The sequence below is a fragment of the Microcaecilia unicolor genome, chromosome 10 (genome assembly GCF_901765095.1).
Source record: "Microcaecilia unicolor chromosome 10, aMicUni1.1, whole genome shotgun sequence".
Taxonomy (NCBI): domain Eukaryota; kingdom Metazoa; phylum Chordata; class Amphibia; order Gymnophiona; family Siphonopidae; genus Microcaecilia; species Microcaecilia unicolor.
This window is the reverse complement of record NC_044040.1, coordinates 218746254-218761083: the sequence shown is the minus strand read 5'-3', so window position 1 is coordinate 218761083 and position 14830 is coordinate 218746254. Positions and strand designations below refer to the sequence as shown.

The following is a 14830-nucleotide window of genomic DNA, read 5'->3' as shown; positions in this document are numbered from 1 at the left end:
GTCCATATTTAGAAAGGGATTTGGCTAGAGGGATCATCATGAGGTTAAAGAGGATCGGGGAAAGAGGTAAACCCTGGGGCACCCCACAGCCTTATGACCAAGGAGAGGAGATTTGGTTGATTTGACTCAATAGGATCTTGAGGTGATGAAACCTTTTATCCATTTGATGATGTTTCCACCGATTCCAAGTTTGTCAAGTAGCTTTGTAAGGATATCATGATTCACCATGTCAAATGCGCTAGACAAGTCAAATTGCAGAAGGAGGCTGTTGTTTCCAAATGATATTTCATTTTTGAATTTGGAAATTAAGGTGAGTAATACCGTTTCTGTGCAGTGGGCAGGTTGAAAGCCCGACTGTGACTCATGAAGGATGGAGAACTTTTGTATAAATTCGTTGAGTTACTCTGTTTTCCAGTAGTTTGGTCAATAGAGGGATAGAGGCCACAGGGCGGTAATTGGTGATATCATCTGCAGGTTTCTTGGTGTTTTTTGGTATGGGTGTAAGTAATATATCCATGTTCGATGGGGAAGGATCCCTGTTGAAGGAGGAAGTTTGGGTGAGTGGTGAGGTCTGTAATGAAGCGAGCAGGTGCATTCTCCATTAAGGTGGCAGTGTGCTTTAGAGAGTTTGGATAATGAAGTGGTGATTTCTTCAGTAGTAAGGGGGGTGAAGTTTGTCCAGGAGCGGTCGGCTGGTATTTGGTCAATATCTGGGTCCAGTTCATCAAGAAAGCTATCAATACTGGAATCATCTTGTGGGATTGATGATTTTATCTTTAAAGTATTTGGCTAGTTGGTTGGCAAATGGACAGTTTGAGGATGATGTTGTAATTGGGTCGGTGTTGAGAAGATTTTTTATAAATTGAAATTGTTTTCTTAGGTCTGTCCCGGAAGTTGTAATCTTTCTTGAGTAATAAGATCTTTTGACTTGTTTGATGGCTTTCTTATAATTTCTTTGTGATTGTTTCCAGGTATTAAAGGTGATGTTTTTTGATTTACACCAAATTTTTTCAAGTTTCCTGGTTTGTGACTAAGGCATTACAATCATTCTAAGATTAATTATTAACTTTGTAGAAGTTACATACGAATAATCAAACAATGTTTATATGACAGAGACTACAGAAGAAATCTGGTTTAAGAACGGAGATGAGATATTAGCCAAGAGATTGAAGAAAGAAGGTGACAGAGACATCCTGCAGCACTGAAGACAAGATGCTAAGCACAGTTTTATTTTTATCTGTTCTGATTCTCTCTGTGCTTATTGCTCAGTTCTTGAAACTGCAGTGGGTTGGCAAACGGTTACCTCCTGGACCCACACCGCTGCCCTTCCTTGGTAACCTGTGGACTCTGCGTTTCAGGATTGACCGGGACAGTTTAAGTCAGGTATTTATCAGTATTTTCCACTGAAATGGGGAAGAGAGAAGTATCGTATGCAAAGAGGAAGAGTTTTCCTATGGCCAAAATCCTCTGTGGGTTCCTTATGTACTGGGCCTTCTATTGATTGGGGTGAGAGTTGCCCAGAATTTCCTTTTGAAAATTAGCCTGCTCTGTACGACCCGGGGCTGAGGGATAGCAAGCTCCACGAATAGTCTGTACATGTGATTGTTAATAAAGCAAAAGATTTATTACCGAGATATGCAGTAGGGATGTGCATGGGTTTGAAATGGTTTGGGTTATGGTTTATTGATTTATAATCTGCCCTGGGCCAAGGGAAATGTTAATGACTCACTCATCCAGTTGAACTCACCTTCCCCAGACTGAGTTCCTGTCTCTAGCTCACTCATCCTCCTCTCCAGGCTAGTGGCCTCATTCGCTCACACTCCTGCTTCCTTTAAACCAACCCTTTCTAGCCAGTCTGACTAAAACCAGCAGGAGAAAATGGTTGTGAAGCTTCCCTTAGCTACAGATGTAAAATATTAAACAGGCATCTTGTGTTGTGAACAGAGAGATGCCCCCTTAGCAAATCCCCCCTGATCAGTCTGTCACAGACAAGGCAATATCCATGCCAACACCCGCTGGACCACTTAGGCAATATTTTAATGTCTGCATTAATTAGAGATGTGATGATAAAAGTTACAGTCTGCTTAGTCTCTACCCTTCTTGTGAATACTACTACTACTACTACTATTTAGCATTTCTATAGCGCTACAAGGCGCACGCAGCGCTGCACAAACATAGAAGAAAGACAGTCCCTGCTCAAAGAGCTTACAATCTAATAGACAAGAAATAAAGTAACTTAAATATCGCAGGTTACCCTGCAGTGAATTAAGGGAATTAAATAAGTTCCTCAGAAATGGGCTCAAACTAATAAGAAACATTTTATTAAATATCCACAGGACACCCCTCTGAGCCCAGACATTTAGCTCCTGGATGTGTCTTAACCACTGGCTGAATTTTCATTAATGTGATAAAAAGCTTGTTTAACCCCAGGGCCACCTTCCTGCCATAGTGGCTGCTTACGCCATGCAACAGACAGGCCTCGGCACACCTTTAGGGTATTATTAGGAAAGGTATGGAAAACAGGTGTGAGGATGTTATAATGCTGTTGTATCGCTCCATGGTGCGACCGCACCTTGAGTATTGTGTTCAATTCTGGTCACCGCATCTCAAGAAAGATATAGTAGAATTGGAAAAGGTGCAGCGAAGGGCGACTAAAATGATAGCGGGGATGGGACGACTTCCCTATGAAGAAAGACTAAGGAGGCTAGGGCTATACAGCTTGGAGAAGAGACGGCTGAGGGGAGACATGATAGAGGTATATAAAATAATGAGTGGAGTGGAACAGGTGGATGTGAAGCGTCTGTTCACGCTTTCCAAAAATACTAGGACTTGGGGGCATGCGATGAAACTACAGTGTAGTAAATTTAAAACAAATCTGAGAAAATATTTCTTCACCCAACGTATAATTAAACTCTGGAATTCGTTGCCGGAGAAAGTGGTGAAGGCGGTTAGCTTAGCAGAGTTTAAAAAGGGGTTGAACGGTTTCCTAAAGGACAAGTCCATAAACCGCTACTAAATGGACTTGGGAAACATCCACAATTCTAGGAATAACATGTATAGAATGTTTGTACGTTTGGGAAGCTTGCCAGGTGCCCTTGGCCTGGATTGGCCGCTGTCGTGGACAGGATGCTGGGCTCGATGGACCCTTGGTCTTTTCCCAGTATGGCATTACTTATGTACTTATGACGTCTGGCTTTGTGAGACTGAGCTTGCCGGTACCTGGAATTAGGATGCTAGGATTTGTGCCTGCTAATGTGTGGATGTCTCCCTGAGTTCATGGAAAGGCAGATAAATACCATATGGCCTATCTAGTCTGCACATAGTATCATAGTAACATAGTAAATGACGGCAGATAAAGACCTGTATGGTCCATCCAGTCTGCCCAACAATCCATGCCATGTACTATTCCATCCTGTTCATGTCCCAAGCTTTCTTGAATTCAGATACACGGGCCGATATTAAAAGCGATTTAAGTGGGGAGACTCCTGCCCACTTAAATCGCTTGTAGCCACCTACCCACCGATACCCAGCGGCACAAAAGCATGGCAGTGCCACTGAATATCGCCTCTGACCATCGCAGCTAAAGAAAGGGGCTGGACAGGAGCAGTATGGAGGGAAGGCAGCATTAGGGAGGAGCCCAGGGTTATGTAAGGTCGACCTAAATTTCATGATTTGGGCATCCCCGATCGTATTATCGAAATGAAAGATGGACGTCCATCTTGTTTTGATAATATAGGTTGCCCCGCCCCTTTATGGGGCCATCCTGCGAGGACGCCCTCCTGAAAACTTAGGCGCCCCGTTCGATTATGCCCCTCCACAGGTGATAGCGAAGGGTAAAGCAAAGATGTAATATATAGAAGGGTGAGAAAGTGGGAAGAGTTAGAAAGTAAGGTGACTGATTTGAAGAAAGTTGCACATGAGGTCAGAGAGATGGGTAAATATTATTTCAGCTAGGGTAGGAGTGGATAAATATGTCCCGCTGCAGTATGTGCAGCCCGAGTCAATCCTTGTGTGTGTGAGTGAGACTAACAAGTTAGTTACTTCTTCCATTAAAGTCCTGGTTGAAGAGCCAAGCTTTCACCTGCTTCCTGAAGTAGAGGTAGTCTTGTGTTAAGCGGAGCCTTTCAGGCAATGCATTCCAGAGTGTGGGGGCTACTCCGGAGAAGGCTCGCTTGCGGGTATCACATTGTGTAATGATCTATATTTGGCCACTTTGCTATGAGGGCTCTGGGCTACTCCCTAACGCTGCCTTCAGTACTGCCCCTGACCTGCCCCTTTTTTGGCATTTGTCAGAGATGATATTCAGCGGCACTGAATATGGGGGGGGGGGGGGGGGGGGGGGGGGGGAGTGATGACAAGTCTCTCTCCTTCCCACTTACATTGAATATTGGCCCCATGGTTTTCATTGTTTCTAACAGGGACAAACTTTTGCTGTGAGAAAAGGCTGAAGCATCTAGGGCTCTTCAGCTTGGAGAAAGACGGCTGAGTGGAGATATGATAGAGGTCTATAAAATAATGAGTGGAGTGGAAAGGGTAGACGTGAAGTGTCTGTTTACTCTTTCCAGAATACTGGGACTAGGGGACATGTGATGAAGCTACAAAGCAGTAAATTTAAAACAAATTGAGTAAAGTATTTCTTCACTCAACTTGTAATTAAACTCTGGAATTCGTTGCCAGAGAATGTAGTAAAAGCAGTTAGCTTAGCGGGGTTTAAAAAAGATTTAGATGGCTTTCCTAAAGGAAAAGTCCATACACCGTTATTAAAATGGACTTGGGGAAAATTCATTGCTTATTTCTAGGATAAGCAGCATAAAATGTATTGTACTGTTTTGGGATTTTGCCAGGTACTTGTGACCTGGATTGGCCACTGTTGCAAAAGGATGCTGGGCTTGATGGACCTTTGATCTGTCCCAGTATGGCAATACTTATGTACTTATGACCAGGCTAAATCCATTGAAGCAGCGTGTATGTTAGCAATGATGTTTAATATATTTTTATTACTACTCTGCAGATTGTTGAAATTATCTAGGTTTGAAATTTATATTGTGCGCAGATGATATTCAATTTCTGATTGAAATTGATAAATCTATAGAGGATGTGTTTCAAATGCTAAGACTTTGCTTGAATGCAGTAAATCAATGGCTACATGAAAATCTCTTAAAACGCAACATTGCAAAAACACAAATATTTTTATCTATTAGTCATCTCCTGTGATGATGTACCTGGAGATTTTGTGATAAACGACTTCTATTAATAATAGTATCCAGAATTTAGGGATCCTTTTTTATTCTTCTCTATCTATGAATCCACAAGTTACTAAAATAGTTAGGCAAGTATTTTTCAAATTGAAGATAATCAGATTATTTATTTATTTATGTATTTATTTTATTGCACTTGTATCCCACATTTTCCCACCTATTTGCAGGCTCAATGTGGCTTACAAATACCTGTAATGGCATCACCATTTCAGGGTACAGAAATACACTCTCTGTTTCCTATCCTTCAACCTGTCTTTAATCCACAATAGGACTTTCCTCCTATCCCATGACCCTCCAATTTCCTCTGTAGCCTTTCATGAGGTACCTTGTCAAACGCCTTTTGAAAATCCAGATACACAATATCAACCGACTCCCCTTTGTCCACATGTTTGTTCACTCCTTCAAAGAATTGAAGTAAATTGGTCAGGCAAGATTTCCCCACACAAAAGCCGTGCTAACTTGGTCTCAGTAATCCATGTCCTCGGATGTGCTCTGTAATTTTGTTTTTGATAATAGCCTCTACCATTTTCCCCGGCACCGACGTCAGACTCACCGGTTCCCCTGGAACAACACATTTACCATCATTTTCCTAGACAGTTTAGGCAGTATTATGTTATGTAAAATCCACAAATGTTTAGTCATAAAATTCAGCATTCTCCGAGGACAAGCAGGCTGCTTGTTCTCACTGATGGGTGACATCCACGGCAGCCCCTCCAATCGGAACACTTTCTAGCAAAGTCCTTTGCTAGTCCTCGCGCGCCGATGCGCACCGCGCATGCGCGGCCGTCTTCCCGCCCGAACCGGCTCGTGCCGGCCAGTCTTCTTTTGTCCGCGCTCGGTACGGTCGTGTTTTGCCGTTCGCGCCCCAAAGTTGACCTCGCACGTCGTTTATCGACTGTGTCTTTAAAAAAAAAAAAAAAAGGTGTCGGAAGGGGACCTTTATGGTCTTCTCCCTTCCCATACTTCCAGTTTTTGCCCCGGTAAGTTTTCTTTTGTCGTCGGGGTAGGCCCTATTTAGGCCTCGGTCGAAGTTTTTTCTTCCCCCTAAATTTTGCGGTGCCTTTTTCGCCATTTCAAGTTTTGATCTCGCCGGCGCGATTTTTCCGCCCCCGAGTGCATCGAGGCATCGGCCCTCTGCATCGGGGCGTCATCGGAAGGCTGCGTCGGCGGTATCGAGACCTCCTCGTCTGCTGATGTCGTCGGACGGTGGTGCTTCGTCTGGAGTGCAGGTGAGGGCTGTCCATTCCCCTGCTGGTGGCGGTGAGCCTTCGGGTGGGTCGCCCCCCACCCTGAGGACTCCTTCGGTACAGCCCCCCCGAGACCGACCTCCTTCGGCCTCGGCCCCGAGGAAGAGACGGCTGGATTCTACGTCCTCCTCGTCGGTGCCGGGAAGCTCCGGTGACATGCTTCGTTCCAAGAAGTCGAAGAAGCATCGTCACCGGTCTCCTTCCCGTGTCGGCACCGAGAGCTCTGGGTCGCCGAGGGAGTCGGCACCCAGTAGGCATCGGCACCGAGAGGACCGCTCGCCCTCTGTTCAAGAGGTGTCGATGCGCTCCCCTTTGGACAGCCCGGAACAGCCTCCACGCCCGGAACAGACTCTGACATCGACGCCTGCATCGACTTCCATGCCTTTTTCTGCAGCCGCTCTGAACGAGAGCCTCCGGGCCGTTCTCCCTGAGATCCTGGGAGAGCTGTTGCGCCCTACCCCTCCGGTACCGGGGGTGCTTGCGCCACCGGTACTGTTGAGTGAGGCGCCGGCTGGCCCATTGCTCGGGGTGAGGTCTCCGGCATCGGTACCGACTGCGGTCGCCTCCCAGGAAGGCTCCCCGACTACGTCGGCGGAGGGAGCTTCGCCGGTGCGGGCGAGGGAGTCTACCTCTCGACGTTCCCACCGTGGCCGTGGTTCCACGGAGTCGAGCCGGGCACGGTTGCAGACACAGGTCCGTGAACTTGTGTCTGACACCGAGGGTGAGGCCTCGTGGGAAGAAGAAGAAGACATCAGATATTTCTCTGACGAGGAGTCTGAGGGTCTTCCTTCTGATCCCACTCCCTCTCCTGAAAGGCAGCTTTCTCCTCCCGAGAGTCTGTCTTTCGCTTCCTTTGTCCGGGAGATGTCTACGGCCATCCCCTTCCCGGTGGTTGTGGAGGACGAGCCCAGGGCTGAAATGTTTGAGCTCCTGGACTATCCTTCTCCACCTAAGGAAGCGTCCACAGTACCCATGCATCATGTCCTCAAAAAGACATTGCTGGCGAACTGGACCAAGCCACTAAGTAATCCCCACATCCCCAAGAAGATTGAGTCCCAGTACCGAATCCATGGGGACCCAGAGCTGATGCGCACTCAGTTGCCTCACGACTCTGGAGTTGTGGATTTGGCCCTAAAGAAGGCCAAGAGTTCTAGGGAGCATGCTTCGGCGCCCCCGGGCAAGGACTCTAGAACCTTGGACTCCTTTGGGAGGAAGGCCTACCATTCTTCTATGCTCGTGGCCAAAATTCAGTCCTACCAGCTCTACACGAGCATACACATGCGGAACAATGTGCGGCAGTTGGCGGGCTTGGTGGATAAGCTCCCCCCTGAGCAAGCCAAGCCTTTTCAGGAGGTGGTCAGGCAGCTGAAGGCGTGCAGAAAATTCCTGGCCAGAGGGGTGTATGACACCTTTGATGTTGCGTCCAGGGCCGCTGCTCAAGGTGTGGTGATGCGCACAGGGCCGGTCTTAGCAAGTGCGGGGCCCTATGCAGACCAATTTGGTGGGGCCCCATCCTAGCCCCGCCCCACTGTAGCCCCGCCCCCACCCTAGCTCAGCCCCATTGATACGATTATTCCATTTTTAGAACATTTTATAATGAAATTTCAAATAACGACAAATGAAGCTAAACTTGTACAAAAAAACTGATTGAAATAATAAGCACAATGCTATCATGAAACCCCCCCTCCCCAGAAATTATTCAGTTCAAGTCCACTACAATTAGTAGTTCCAATTCTCATAACAAAGGAGAATAAAGGAAAAATATTAAGAAAAGATTCAGTACTTTCAAATTCCCCTATTACTCTGTAACCCATATATGTAATAAAAGAAAAATGAAATGAAAAGATATACAATAAAATTAAGTGATGTGTAAAATATATTCCATATCATCAAGCTGATCAATCCATAGACTGGTGGGTTGTGTCCATCTACCAGCAGGTGGAGATAGAGAGCAAACTTTTGCCTCCCTATATGTGGTCATGTGCTGCCGGAAACTCCTCAGTATGTTCTCTATCTCAGCAGGTGGTGGTCACACACAGCAGCAGCTCTGGCTAGGCCTCCAAGCCTAATTTTTAGGTTTTGTTGAGTGCCTGGGGTTGAGGGCTCTTTTGAGCAAGTGCAAACCTGGTGGTGCCAGGTCCCTCCTTTTCTCCCCCCTCCCGCTGGCTCCGTTAAAAAAAAAAAAAAAAAAAAAAAATTTTGAACGTCCTCAAAGGCGTTTATTTCGACGTTTATTTAAACGTTTATTGCAGCTACTCACTGGGACACCAGGTCGTTACAGCTCGGAGCGGACAGCAGGTAATTTTTACCTTTTTATAGCGGGCAGGGGGTTCCCCGATTTATCTCCACGTGGCATATGGCGTCGGAGGGCGAGGGCGTAAAGAGTCGCTCCCCGGATCGCTTGGGCGCTTCTAGAGGGGATGCGGGGGTCTTAAAGCCTGATTCGCCCTTGTTGGGTGACAGTTTCGTGGCCGATGAATGTCCCGGTCCTTCCTCCGGCGTGGCGGTTTTTCCCGCCATAAACGCCCATCCCCCGCTCCTCGCCTCCGCCATCTTGGCCGGCCACGCGGCTCGGATGGCTTCTTCTTGGGCCGCCCTTGAGGTTGGAGACATTAATGCCATGAACGCCCTTAATTTGGGCGACGGCACAAAAGCGGCTAAAGTTAAGCGCCGTTCTTCCCGCGCGGCTCCTTCGCGGAGTGTCGCGCCGGACGCCATTTTGGATGCGCAGCATGTCTCTCCCCCGCTCTTGTGAGCGCCGGTTGAGGGTGCGTCTAGGGCTGTTGCCCAGGCTGTGGAAGTACACAGTCTGGGGGGTTTCTCCCCCGAGTTTGTTTTGCTGCTGCATCAGGCCTTCCTTATGCAAAACGCTGCCCCTGCTCCCTCATCTGGTAAAGAGGTTGAGGTTCCCAGAGGTAAACGCCCTCGGGTTGATTCCCACGTGCATGATGCCATGCACACCTTAATTGCGGCTCAATGGGATGTCCCGGAAGCGAGCCTTAAAGTGGCTAGGGCTATGTCCCGCCTCTATCCTTTGACTGAAAGTGAACGTGAGGCCTATCTGTGGCCTACCGTGGATTCTTTAATCACTGCGGTGACTAAGAAAAAGGCGTTGCCGGTGGAAGGTGGCACGGCCCTAAAGGACGCCCAAGACAGAAGATTGGAGGCGGCCTTAAGGTCGTCCTTTGAGGCAGCTGCTTTAAGTTTGCAGGCCTCAATTTGCGGCTCCTATGTGGCCAGGGCGGGCCTGACTATGGTGCAGCGGGCTTTCCCCTCGGATCATTCCTTGAGGGCTGATTGGCCGGCCCTGGAATCGGGCTTAGCCTATTTGGCAGACTTGCTGTATGATGTCTTGAGGGCCTCAGCGAAAGGCATGGCTCAGACAATCTCTGCGCGGCGGTGGCTTTGGCTGAAACATTGGTCTGCTGACCACGCCTCTAAATCCCGCCTGGCTAGATTGCCTTTTAAAGGCAAGCTGCTCTTTGGGGTCGAGCTGGACAAAATCGTGACCGATCTCGGCACGTCTAGGGCAAGAAGTTACCAGAGGTCAGGGCTCGGGCTAGTACTCGCCCTGGTACCTCCAGAGGACGGTTTCAGGAAGCCCGTCGGTACCGCCTGGGCAGGTCGGGCTCCTCTGCCCCCTCTTCCTTCAAGAGGAACTTCTCCCCCAAGCAGCATTCCTTTCGCAGAGACCGCCGTCCCGGAGGTGCTCCCTCCGGTCCTCCCCCAGGGTCTCGTACCCAATGACGGGGCCTTGGTCCACGCCCCAGTGCAGATTGGAGGATGGCTGTCCTCGTTTATGGGCGAGTGGACCACAATAACTTCAGACGCTTGGGTGCTGGAAGTCATCAGAGACAGCTACAAGCTAGAGTTCTGCCGACCCTTAAAAGACGGGTTTGTACTCTCTCCCTGCAAGTCTCCGGTCAAAGCTGTGGCAGTGCAGCAGACCTTGAACAATCTGATCCGCCTGGCGGCGGTCGTTCCGGTGCCAGAAAATCAGCTTGGCAAGGGACGTTACTCCATTTACTTTGTGGTACCAAAGAAAGGAGGTTCTGTACGGCCTATCCTCGACCTCAAAGGGGTCAATCGGGCCTTGAAAGTTCGGCACTTTCGCATGGAGACCCTCCGCTCTGTTATAGCGGCAGTGAAGGCAGGAGAGTTCCTGGCATCCTTGGACATCAAAGAAGCGTACTTGCATATTCCCATCTGGCCTCCTCATCAACGCTTTCTGCGTTTTGCAGTACTGGGCCGACACTTCCAGTTCAGAGCCCTCCCGTTCGGGTTGGCTACTGCTCCGCGGACCTTCCCCAAAGTAATGGTGGTCATCGCGGCCTTCCTGAGGAATGAAGGAGTACAAGTCCATTCTTATCTGGACGATTGGTTGATCCGAGCCCCTCTTATGCAGAGTGCGGCAAAGCTGTGAACCAGGTGGTTGCTCTTTTGAGCTCCCTGGGTGGATCATCAACTGGGAGAAAAGCCAGCTGCGCCCGACTCAGTCCCTGGAGTATCTGGGAGTTCGATTCGACACCCAAGTGGGCAGAGTGCTCCTGCCAGACAATCGGATTGTCAAGCTTCAGGCTCAGGTGGACCAGTTCCTAGTAGCCTCTCCTCTTCGGGCTTGGGACTATGTGCAGCTGTTGGGCTCTATGACGGCCACGATGGAAGTAGTGCCCTGGGCCAGGGCTCATATGAGACCACTACAGCAATTTCTGCTGCAGCGCTGGACTCCGATGTCGGAGGAGTATGCTGTGCGCCTTCCCTTGGTCCCAGCAGTGCGCAAGGCGCTGAGCTGGTGGACGCAGACAGTCAAGTTGTCTGCAGGAATGCCTCTGGTGACCCCGGAGTGGATTGTCGTCACGACAGACGCCTCTTTGACGGGCTGGGGAGCCCACTGCTTGGGAAGGACAGCGCAGGGGCTCCGGTCTCCTGCAGAGGCAAGTGGTCTATCAACCTCCTGGAACTCAGAGCCATTCGGTTGGCGCTGCTGGAGTTCATCCCGGTACTGGCGTTGAAGCCAGTACGGGTCCTGTCGGACTATGCCACGGCTGTGGCTTATGTCATCCGCCAGGGAGGTACCAAGAGCGCCCCTCTAGCCAAGGAGGCTATGAATCTCTGCCAGTGGGCGGAAGTGAACCTGGAGCAGCTGTCAGCGGCCCACATTGCCGGAGTCATGAATGTCAAGGCGGACTTTCTCAGTCGCCATACCTTGGAGCCCGGAGAGTGGCAGCTATCTGCTCAGGCGTTCTTGGACATCACGAAGCGCTGGGGCCAGCCGAGCCTAGATCTCATGGCGTCATCGGCCAATTGCCAAGTGCCGTGCTTTTTCAGCAGAGGACGGGACCCTCGATCCCTGGGAGTAGATGCTCTTCTCCAACAGTGGCCGACACAAGAGCTTCTCTATGTGTTCCCGCCCTGGCCCATGTTGGGCAGGGTGCTAGACCGGGTGGCAAGCATCCCCGGCAGGGTAATCCTGGTGGGTCCGGATTGGCCCAGACGTCCCTGGTATGCGGACTTGTTCAGGCTCTCAGTCGCCGATCCTCTGCGGCTGCCAGTGGAGCAGGACCTGTTTACATCAGGGTCCCGTGGTGATGGAGGATCCCTCCCCCTTTGGTCTTACGGCCTGGCTATTGAGCGGCAGCGTCTGAGAAAGAAGGGTTTCTCAGACAAGGTCATCGCCACTATGCTGACAGCGAGGAAGCGCTCTACTTCTACTGCTTACGCCAGGGTTTGGCGTATCTTGGCAGCGTGGTGTGAAGCAGGCTCACTTTCTCCCTCCACTGCTCCAATTTCTTCAGTGTTGGCATTCCTGCAAGAAGGTCTGGAGAAAGACCTGTCGCTCAGTTCCCTTAAAGTCCAGGTAGCGGCTCTGGCTTGCTTCAGGGGCCGCCTGAAGGGTGCTTCCCTGGCTTCGCAGCCAGATGTGGTGCGCTTTCTCAAGGGAGTTAATCACCTGCGCCCTCCTCTGCACTCAGTGGTGCCTGCGTGGAATCTCAACCTGGTGCTAAGAGCATTGCAGAAGCCGCCTTTTGAACCCTTGTCGAGGGCATCTCTGAAAGACCTGACGTTGAAAGCAGTCTTTTTGGTGGCTATCACTTCAGCCAGAAGAGTTTCCGAGCTCCAGGCACTCTCAGGTCGAGAGCCTTTTCTGCAGTTCACTGAGGCAGGAGTGTCTATTCGCACAGTGCCTTCCTTCCTGCCCAAGATTGTTTCTCGCTTCCATGTGAATCAGCAGCTCTGTCTCCCTTCCTTTCGTAGGGAGGTCTACCCAGAGGAATACTCTGCTCTCAATTTCTGGATGTGAGATGAGTCATCATCAGATGCTTGGAAGTGACCAATGATTTCCGGAAATCGGATCATCTGTTTGTCCTGTTTACAGGTCCTCGTAAGGGTCTGCAGGCTTCTAAGTCTACAGTGGCAAGATGGGTCAAGGAAGCCATTGCAGCGGCTTAGGTGGCCGCGGGGAAGGCCCCTACCTTTGCCAGGCATTACCGCTTGACTGTGGCTGCTCGGGCGGAGGCCCGGTTTGGAGCTTCAGTGTTGCGGTCAGGGATTTCTATGTCCCGCCCTGGGTGAGTACTGCTTCGGTACATCCCACCAGTCTATGGATTGATCAGCTTGATGATATGGAAGGTAAAATTATGTATCATACCTGATAATTTTTTTTCCATTAATCATAGCTGATCAATCCATAGCCCCTCCCAGATATCTGTACTGTTTATATTCTGGTTGAATTTTAGGTTCAAGTTTAGCCTTCAGTTACTTCAGGAGGACTTCGTTTTCAAGTTCTTCTTTCACCTGGATTCTTCAAGAGTTGAGACGAGTTTGTGTTACAGTGAGCTGCTGCATTCCTCTCCCCTCCGTTTTACGGGGCTGGATTGAGATTTAAATTCTGCAGGCACTCCCTCCCGCTTCGTGCGGCTGTAGGGCAGCTTTGTACCCCTCCCGCTTCGGCGGTGTTAGGGTCAGTCAGCTCCTCCCGCGGTTGCGGTTGCAGGATAAGCCAGATCCCCCCGCATCGGCGGGTGTGGTGTCCCTCCCCCGCTCCGCGGGGATGAGCTGGACGGATTCCCCTCCCCCACTTGTGTGGGGATGAGCTGGGTTAATTCCCCTCCCCCGTTTCGGCGGTGGTGAGCTGGGCAGAGTGTCCCTTCGTGGGTGTAATTCTCTAAGTGCTGAGTCCTGCGGATGGAGCTTTGATATCGACATACTGAGGAGTTTCCGGCAGCACATGACCACATATAGGGAGGCAAAAGTTTGCTCTCTATCTCCACCTGCTGGTAGATGGACACAACCCACCAGTCTATGGATTGATCAGCTATGATTAATGGAAAGAAAATTATCAGGTATGATACATAATTTTACCATGTACAATATAAAAACATATAGACCACCAAGGTATTAAAATTGTTTTAAAATATATACCACAACTCTCTGACTCAAGAAGACTCCGACTCTGTCATCCATAATTGTCTGACAACACACAGAAAAAAATAAGTAAAAATAAAATAGACACAATTAATACCTTATACACCAATATACCAGCCATACGGAAAATGCAGACCGTCAACAATATGAAGCTAGCAAGGGATCATAATATCACAATTCTCATGTAGAGCCACAAAACACCCTTTTAGAGATAGTGTGTCATGATTTAGGCTCTACACCCTTTCTGATGTTTGGTGCCACCTTAGTAAGGCCAACACACAATCTCTCCACTGCAAAACACTATACACAAACGTGTGCAAAAACACACTCATAACCTTCACAAACCATAAACAGCACTAATTCCAAGGACAGGACGAGCTACAACCTTATGCGTGACGTGGAAAGGCAACTGTAATTACACCGGGCTCTAAAACACCGGTGCACAACCTAGTGAAAAAAAACAAACAAAAAGGGCTGCAAACTATACGCTAGCAGAATACTGTAACTTCCTTGATCACACCTGAAAAACACATGAATGCAAAATACTGAACTGGAAAGTTACCTCAAGAAGTCAGACTCAGTATGTACAGTGGTGGAAATAAGTATTTGATCCCTTGCTGATTTTGTAAGTTTGCCCACTGACAAAGACATGAGCAGCCCATAATTGAAGGGTAGGTTATTGGTAACAGTGAGAGATAGCACATCACAAATTAAATCCGGAAAATCACATCTTACAGCTTCCAACACAAGCAGGTACTTGCAGAGGAACTCTCCGCCCTTCTCAGCGCCAATGCGGTCGAGCCCGTGCCATCCGGGCAAGAAGGGCTGGGATTCTATTCCAGGTACTTCCTTGTGGAAAAGAAAACAGGGGGGATGCGTCCCATCCTAGACCTAAGGGCC

The 14830-nt window shown here is 49.2% G+C and overlaps 1 protein-coding gene across 3 annotated transcripts in view; it reads left to right on the top strand.

Annotated features, from left to right (window-relative positions):
- LOC115479154 (cytochrome P450 2J5-like) overlaps positions 1–14830 on the top strand; it is a 137880-nt gene that overhangs the window by 55687 nt on the left and 67363 nt on the right. For all 3 annotated transcript variants that reach the window (XM_030216933.1, XM_030216932.1, XM_030216934.1), the window contains one exon: positions 1114–1383. In XM_030216933.1, the coding sequence (XP_030072793.1) occupies positions 1213–1383 (171 nt within the window). In that variant the 5' untranslated portion in view covers positions 1114–1212. The remainder of the gene's footprint in view (positions 1–1113; positions 1384–14830) is intronic.